Source organism: Porites lutea, chromosome 5, assembly GCF_958299795.1.
Source record: "Porites lutea chromosome 5, jaPorLute2.1, whole genome shotgun sequence".
NCBI lineage: Eukaryota > Metazoa > Cnidaria > Anthozoa > Scleractinia > Poritidae > Porites > Porites lutea.
This window is the reverse complement of record NC_133205.1, coordinates 16,640,173-16,648,960: the sequence shown is the minus strand read 5'-3', so window position 1 is coordinate 16,648,960 and position 8,788 is coordinate 16,640,173. Positions and strand designations below refer to the sequence as shown.

The window sequence follows — 8,788 nt, the reverse complement described above, 5'->3', positions numbered from 1 at the left end:
TATTACGGCCGTGGGACAGTTTGCTTTAACCCTAAGGAAAATTCGTTTAAATTCTCTCCGCCCGCTTAAACGAACCCTTTCTATGGCCCCCTCAGTGTCCGTATTAACGGGGTTTGACTATATGAGAAGGCATCACCAAAAAAATGGATTTGCAAATATTCGCTAATGGCAAAAATGTCGCAAAAATGTAAAAACAGAGGAGTAAATCTGGGGCAAAAACAGTAATGCCATAATTGCATAGCAACTGACATGGGGTCGGTTGAAATTAAAGTTAGTACACGTGGCATTTACCGGGTTTGCCCCAGATTTACTCCTCACTTTTTATATTGTGACATATTTCAAGAACGTCCGCTACTTAAGCTCCCTAATGATATGTCAGCGATCACGTTCACCATGACTCTGATGAGTCATCAAACACGAGTATTAAAGAGACGCTTATCCTCGAGGTGTACACATAAAGGCTACCTCTTAGCTTCATTTGATCCAACAAAAAACTGATTTAACCATGACGTACAGAAAATGGAAGTTCGTTTTCATTTTCCTTACCTATCTCATTGTTTCTAGTAGTTTTGCAAAAAACAACCCTCAAAGCGCTGTTTTCAACTCAGCGACGTACACAAGCGATAAACCACGTCAACCGATGGACAAACCTTTAACATCAACAACTGGGGTTTTGGAAGCGCTGATCGAAAAATTTTAAAGCAGATGAAATACAAAATCGACTCTCTTTATGAGAAATCCACCGCAACAGGTAATTCACTTACATTAAAATTTTCAAAAATTATTTGCGGGCTTCTTATTAAGAGAGTGGCTGATATCACGAGGCTTAATGTGATAATGCTAACGAAATATGTTCTAGTTTCAGTTTGCCCTCAAGATGGTTGGGTCCGCTACGGAAACTTCAGTTACCTCATCATCAACATTCGAACCCTGAAATGGAGCGATGCTCGACGAACATGTCAGATGCTTGGAGGAGACCTCGCTATAATAAAATCAGCTGCTGAGAATAACTTCATATTCACCTTGCTCAAGAAACAGAAAACCATCACCGATTGGGGTGTGTGGCTTGGTTTTGTCCGGAAGGCGGATAACAAGTTCTACTGGATTAATGACACTCCACTGGCGAAAGGTTACACGGCTTGGGCAAGCCGCCAGCCAGACAACGTGAGCGAAAAGTGTGGAAACATGTTTGGCTTGGCAAACAGCCATAGAGGCAAGTGGAACGACTTATCTTGTGATCTCGACCAAGCAAACTATTGGAAGGTGGCCCCAGTTATCCTTTGCAAGAAAAACCAAATTATGTGACTTGTGTCCCTTAAGTCAAAATAGAGTAGAGCACTTTGATGTAATGCCATTTAATAAACTAAATAATACGACATAAATCAAAGATTACGATTTTGGGCAAGGATGGGGTGCGTACTTTTTGTCATGAGAGTTGTTCGTCAAATGAAACTGCTTTAGATTGAAAATAAATTCAGTTAATTAAAATCAAAAATAAAATGGCGTTAACATCTAAAATATGCTGTCCTTTCGTTTATGATCTTTATTTGCGACTTTAATTAATGGATCGTGTGTCTGTCAGTTGATAGATAACTATTTCTAAACATAGAAGGATAATAGGGAGCTCAGTAGCGACACTACGATAACATGATTATTAACACGAGTTGCTTACTACAACAAGAACGCGCTTACGACCGCTGCCGGTCTCGCTTGCTTGGAGATTAAATCGAGAAATGAGGAGGCGATTAATTCTACACAAAACACTATTTACTCGCTAAAGGTTTTTTACTTCCTACTTTATCGACGTCGATACTTTTTATTTGTTTCTGAATTGATTTAGTACACGTGTTAGCAACGACCGGAAATACGTCTACGGTCGCAGACTATACAAGAGTACACGAAAATTCAAGGGCCTCGATTTTACATAACTGCCCGAGATCAAAAAAGTGATTTACATGGCACGTCAATTCAATCATCGTCGAAAATGAACTGCATTCTCTCCACAAGACTTATTTGCATACAATGAAAGTTAACAACACCCGACCATCGCAGTTTTGCAGTTTCTTTTTTCAACTACTCAGGTTGCGTTCGATTGGGAAATCCGGATTTAGATTTTGAAATCCGGATTTCGGATTTTGCAATCGAACGCGAAATCCGAAAACAGATTTCACCTCCAAGAAATCCGTCCTCAGAGATTTTCCGGATTTCATGGATTTCCTTTTTACCGTTCGATTGGGAAATCCGAAAAAGGATTTGCAAAACTGTTCTTGTGAACAGCGCTCTTCTTTTTGCTAATTATGCGTGTGCGTGCAAGACCGCTGTTCTTAAGAACAGTTTTTCAAATCCTTTTGCGGATTTCCCAGTCGAACGGTTAAAATGAAAATCCAAAAACAGATATCTCAGCGTTGAAATCCGTTTTCGGATTTTGCGTTGGATTGCAAATCCGAAATCCGGATTTTAAAATCTAAATCCAGATTTCCCAATCGAACGCACCCTCAGTAGTGTTCACTTGTTCCAAAGTAATCAACGCTTTGAAGCGATAGAATTCGTGGACCGACACGTTTCGGAAAGCCCTAAATTTAACCTTTCCTAAACATGTGTGACTTCGATCACGCAAAGATTCTTAGTCCCAGTTTCCACGGCCTCCGCTAAGAACACCTGGCATAATGACCCCCTATTTGTGTATAAGTTAAGATACGAACAAAAATGCGAAAACGCGTTGCGGATTATGAGTCTCGCTGCTTACGCAAGCGAGACTAATGAGCTCCTTTTTTTTTGAGGAGCCTTTTCATCCAAACGCTGCTATTTGTACGAAATAGGCTGCGTAGCTGGAGGGATGTTATACGCCACGTAAATGGCCTTATAAACTCCCGTGGCGTCCATTTAATTTTAGGGGTCCCAGGGGAGGTGTTTAATAGATAGGAAGCGTTAAAACAGAGGGAGGCCTTTTGTCTCATAACTTCAACAAGCTCAACATGCTTTTGGCGAAAAGATGAAGAGAGTTTCAAAGTAGCGGAATATCTACTCTTTATACGTCTAGAGATCCATATCTCTCTTTCAAATCCTAACATTTGTAAGAATCTTCACTCAGGGCTTATGCGTTGCCATCGTTAGTCTATCCTTACTTTGAACTTAAAGTTGAACAAGGTGAAATATGCAAAGCCTCGTTATTCAAGTAAGAAACTAAATGAGGGGGGCGTAAGGGTTTGCGGTATTGCGGTATTGGGTTTTTTTTGGTGCGGTGTTGCGGTAATTTTTATTTCAAAGTACGGTATTGCGGTTTTCAGAGCCCAAGCGGTGTGCGGTGAGTTTAAATTTTATGTCGCGGTAGTCGGTGAAAAAATCGTTATGTCACGGTGATCTGCTTCTTTTTCATGACAAGAGGATACAAATCCTAAAAGGTCTCCCTAGCTAGCCTGCGTGACCCGCGTGTCTTCCTATAGCTGCACAGTCGGGGATCGTATATTGCGCAAACAGTCCAGACAAATCGTATGGCTTGTAATTTCAGTTAATACTTGATATGATTAACGACATTAACTTTCTTATCCAATGATACGTAAACATGTCGCATTATTTATAACCTCATGGAACTTGTGGGAATAGTCAGCTTGGTTAACCTCCTTACCAATCTTACCGCCTCTTTCGTGCCAGTCGCGAAACAATGGCGAGCGATCCAGAGGGTCAACTAAGTGATCAGTCAGATATTCCAGCAAATAGTGAGGTCAGTGAGGTCGTTATAAATTTCGTAGTGTCGAAAGATAATCTATGAAGATGCTGTGGTCTAAAGATTACTACTCGTCCTTCTCGTTGCGCATGCAGGAATATAGAATGTACAAGTATTCGTGTGTGCTTAGCCTACGTAGCATGGCAGCCCGGGGGGCGGGGGGCTACTTCCTTATAAGAGGCTAATGGGGATGTGCCGCTGGATGGCGCCGCATTTTCACGAGTGAAGTGACTATAATGGGGTCGCATTTTCCAGAGAGTTACTAGAATGGGGTCGAGCATTTTCTGATTTTTGGGGGTAAGACAGTTCTTCATATTTACGGTTAGCAAACGTACCAGAATGTTCGTACTGTAGATAAAAAGTTAAGTGTTCTTCATTCAATCTAAAAAATGGTCAATTCATAAAAATAGAAAGCGACTAAGCTGGGATTGCGAAAATTAAATATTTGCCCAAAAGTGACTAAGATGGGGTCTACAATTGACCACTGAATAGACTATAATGGGGTAGGGGCTCTGAGAAGCCGGCGACACATACCCAGCAAAAATTAACCCAAGTACCCCCGTTGTCTCATTTATGTAAACGTATACATGTTATGAACAAAATTAAACGAGTGCGATGATCTTATGTTTATCGCAAGCTTGACTTCGACGCACCTTGATTTGGAAACACTGACATAAAAGTATTATTTCTATTTGAAAGAGGGATTTGTAGTATTGACAACGTCAACTTTTTCCCATTTGTAATTGCGGTTTCGGTATTTGGCTAAATTGTGATGCGGTATTGCGGGATTCTCGCGCTACCATGTGCGGTATTGCGGTATTCGTACCCCCCTTACGCCCCCCTCCTAAATGAATGCTCCTTTTTCTAATTCCTTGTATTTCGGAGTAATTCTCATAGGGGGCGTTTATTAGAGAGGGGCTTCTAATACAATTTTAAAAGCGTAGAGGGGATGTCATTAGATAAGAGGCGTTTATGTGGGAGTCGGCGTCTATTAGGTCATTTACGGTACAGAGAAGACCTCGCCCAGGGTCCTTTCAACGAGAGCTAAAAACTAGTGATCGACATATCGAACGTGCTTTCAAGGCGTGCAGGTGTTTTCCGTTGGGGGAGGGGGGTTGGAGAGCACTGTAATCTCTCTGGTTTTTGCTGCATGACGTTTTTCTCCCCCTCCCCCCTCATTTCTTCCGACCGAATCTGCCTCTACCTTTAAAACTAGGAGTAATCGGAGCTTAGGAGAGTGCGTTCGATATATTTGTTAGGTGTTAGCCTGCGTGGCAGGCGTTCGAAAGGAAAGGGAAGGGAATTAGGGCGCGAGACCACGCGCGAGGGAGGAGGGGGGAGGGGAACGACTACTAATTAAAAACTAACAAAAATAACGCAACTGTGAATGACTAGCTGTCAAATAAGTCTGGCCGCGATGCACGTATTCTAGTCGTATTTCTCGCACTGTTTTTCTTTTATTTTCCTAAAACAAGAAATCTAAAATAAAGGTACTATGAAAAGACTTCAAATGCGGTCGTCCATCGAAGGAATCTTCCTTGAAAGTTGTAACGACACGTGCCGAGTTACATATAATCCAGCATAAATCTATTCAAGTTGTTGCTGAAGGAATCGGGCTGGAAAACTATTTTAGTAATGATCCCGTAAGGTGGATAGCAATTGTTATGGGGCAACGGTGCTTTCCCCACAATGTTGTGACCTGCAGTGCATCGTGGGAAGGATACAACCCATAAGTCTTTGTAAACCATGGGTAATGAGCGTGCGTGGCCCCAAAAATGTTGGAAGAGCTGTGCAAACGGATTCAACATTGTTGCGCCACGCTTCGGCGATGACGGAACAAAAGAAATGTTGGGAGTTGTTGGCTGAAAAGTTTGACCGGTTTCAAACTTTGCGCAACAACACGCAACAACATGCAACAGGGTGTGCAAACGAACGCAACATGTAACATCCAACAATGTTGGGAGTTGTTGGGAGTTGCGTCCGTTTGCACGCAGCCTTACCCACCCTTTTCCAATATGTTTTGTTGTTGTTGTTTTGTTTAGCTGTTGTTTACGCAAGTGTGTGTAGGCCTAACCTTATCAGGTTAGTTATTCCCCCCCCCCCGCCTTTTTTCTTTTCCTCTACCCAGGTTGCACCCCCGTCAGTCCCTTTGCTAGCAAATTAGAAAGGCTAAACTTAGCGAGGTTGTTGGACAGGTGTGATTGGGAGGGTAAACTCCCTAGCTGGACGGGACCTCTTTCACTTCTTTCCTCCTTGCCTTTAAGTTTGTTGTCCTAATGTTGTAAAGAGGAATGGCCTTCTTTCTTTTCTGAGTTTTGAAGAGAGTATCATTAAAGTGCCGGTTTGTCATTGTTCCTTTTCTCAGTTTCGATTGTTTAGAGCTGATGACGGTGGCAAAATCTCGCTTCCCATAACTTAGTTTTGGGAAGGCAAAAAGTGGTTGTCCTGACGGCATGAAAATGGCGTACTAATTATTCACTTCATATTTAAAATTTTCAATAACTTCCAAATCAAATATTTTCGAGTTTTCTAAAATTTTAACCATCTCCCTTAAGTTTTATACATTAAAAACATTAAAAAAATCATCTTCAAGTTAAAATTGTCTAAATTCACTCTGCTTCTCATCCGACATCTGAACATGAACTCCTCCGAGCCTTGACAGTTCACTCGCAAAACTCTGCTGCTTTCTTCATCTGCTTCGCTAAAAACTGGGACTTTTTCTTCACGCCATCTATTTCTTTTATTCTGGGCGCACGCGTGTTCTTAAGGGCGGTTGTTATTACCACCCTGTTGGAGTTCGTGAACCATAGGGATCATTCATTCGGCTGTTCCAGATAGTTTCTCTTTAGCGATGGCGACATAATTTTCAAGACTGGCAATCATTTACTCAATGTGACGAGAAATATTATTGCCAACCCCGTTCTTTTTTGTCAAAAACTTACTCTGGCCAAAAGTTTGGTTTGGCTCTTTCTTCGTCAATTTCGTGATTCGTATGCCTGTTATGCCACTAGCACTGGTCCGCGCTTGTGCAGGTTTATCAAATACAAGTTTGGCAGTCGCGACAGTAAAATCTTAGAGTTACCTAGTGTCTCGGGGTATTTCATGTTGTACTGTCAAAACATGTGGCCTTTTTTTAGGACGCGAGAGGCGAATTGTGACATTCGCATGGGTTGTGTGATACACACATGGCTAAGCGGACTGATCAGTACGTCAGGGATCATCTTTAGAGACTAGTGTATTCCTTGGGATGTTCGCTTAAAGGCGACGACCTCTTCGTTGGATCCGAGAAAGAAATCAACCATGAATCGAAAATGGAATTTCGTCCGCTTGATTGCTTTAATCATTGCACAGATCAAACCTAAAAGTGCCGTTTCCAACACAGCGTCGCTCACAAGTAATAAACCACGTCATCCGATGGTTCAAACCTTTAATATCAACAACTGGGGTTTCGAAGACGCTGATCGAAAAATTTTGAGTGAGATCAAATACAAAGTCGACTCCCTGTATGAAAAATCAGGTAAATCATTTTCTTGCATCAGGGGCACCCAAAGACAGTTTTTTCCTATATACATTGAAAACACTTTTTAGGCTATCCAGAGTACTTTTAGAGCTGTAGAAATTTATTCTACTGAAGTGACGCTATAAAATTTGTATCTGTTCGGTCATCCCAAGGGCAACTAGAGTCTTTTCGAAATTATAAGGGCTTGAGTATAATTTTCCCGAAAATTTTAGATGCAATTTGACTTATTACGAAAGTGAGACATTTTCTGATTATACTCTCTCCATCCCATTTTTGAATCCGAAAATTTTAGGTTTCTTTTTTTCTCAGAAAAATAGCCTAACGTGGGAAGTAAAATGTGAAAATTAAACTTTAGAAAATCGTAGGGGATTTATTAGATAAGCTTTGAAAATTGTACATTAATGGAATAGTTAAATAGCAATTTTTAGTCGTCCTCAAGTAATAGAAAATTCTAGGCAATATTTGATTCTCGATCATTAGCCGTGTGCTTTTAGTTTTTCAATTCGGGCAGTAGCTGATACTCACGAGGCTTATTGTGTTATCGCTATAAACTGAATAATCCATAATATGACCCAATAATTTTCAGTTTGTCCGCAAGACGGATGGGTTCACTACGGAAACTTCAGTTACCTCGTCATCGACATTCCAACTCTGAAATGGAGCGATGCTAGACGAACATGTGAGATACTTGGAGGAGACCTTGCTATCGTAAGATCCGCTGCTGAGAATAACTTTATATTTGACTTGATCAAAAAACAGAAAACAATCACAAATTGGGGTGTTTGGCTCGGTTTGGTTCGGAAAGCCGACACTAAGTTCTACTGGATTGATGACACTCCTACGGCGAACGGATACACGGCTTGGTTAACAGGAAAACCTGATAGCGTTAGCCAAAAGTGCGCGCACATGTATGGTACAGGAGGCGGAGCGGGCAAATGGGACGACGTATACTGTGATAACAGTCCATCGTATTTCACGTCTTCCCCTGTTATTCTTTGCAAGAAAAAAAAATATATGTAAATGGCATGGCTTACGTCCATAAGCCAGCGTAAGATTCAAAGTCTAGTATAAACATGAAATATTCAAATTAAGATGAAACGAATTCTTATATTAGACTGATAAGAGAATGAAGGGCAATAAAGACGAGAAATTAAGTATTGGTTACTCCTGTTCAAGGTAAAAAAGGTGTTATGTAAAAATTTTCCTTTTGCTTTTCGTTTTTACTTGCACTTACTCGCTATCGTGTTTCATTTTTTTTTTCTCACTACGGTATTTTGCTAATTATGCTCCTTTCTTTTCGCGTTATCTCGCCCTTTTTAAGGCAGTGTTTTTAACGTGTCTAATTTAAGTGTCCGTTAATCTATGTTAGTTTTTTCTCGTTTTCCCGAACTCCAAACGTTGTAAACGTCCTCAGTATTGGGTAAGCAGCCTCGTTTTTTCTTGTTTCCTTGCATTTCGTTTTGTGGTCGTGTTTAGGTTGTTTATGTCTGTATTGTAACCTTCATTTTTTTCGCACTTTGAAGGAATTTACTCTATTCGTGTTC

General features: G+C 40.9%; 2 protein-coding genes across 2 annotated transcripts; both read left to right on the top strand.

Moving 5' to 3' along the window:
• Nucleotides 1-837: 837 nt before the first annotated feature.
• LOC140937988 (C-type lectin domain family 4 member C-like) lies at nucleotides 838-1,305 on the top strand. Its single transcript, XM_073387542.1, has one exon. The coding sequence runs from the start codon at nucleotides 838-840 to the stop codon at nucleotides 1,303-1,305; it is 468 nt and encodes a 155-aa protein (XP_073243643.1).
• A 5,627-nt stretch (nucleotides 1,306-6,932) lies between these two features.
• Nucleotides 6,933-8,288, top strand: LOC140938607 (perlucin-like protein). Its single transcript, XM_073388106.1, has 2 exons — nucleotides 6,933-7,241; nucleotides 7,831-8,288. Exons 1-2 carry the CDS (start codon nucleotides 7,025-7,027, stop codon nucleotides 8,262-8,264), a joined length of 651 nt encoding a protein of 216 aa, XP_073244207.1. The 5' UTR covers nucleotides 6,933-7,024; the 3' UTR covers nucleotides 8,265-8,288.
• The last annotated feature ends 500 nt before the right edge of the window (nucleotides 8,289-8,788 follow it).

Excerpts from the sequence above, each read along its gene's own strand:
- LOC140938607 (XM_073388106.1), top strand. The coding sequence starts at position 7,025 with ATGAATCGAAAATGGAATTTCGTCCGCTTGATTGCTTTAATCATTGCA. Across the intron at positions 7,242-7,830 it reads CTCCCTGTATGAAAAATCAG|TTTGTCCGCAAGACGGATGG; the intron begins GTAAATCATTTT and ends AATAATTTTCAG.
- LOC140937988 (XM_073387542.1), top strand. The coding sequence starts at position 838 with ATGCTAACGAAATATGTTCTAGTTTCAGTTTGCCCTCAAGATGGTTGG.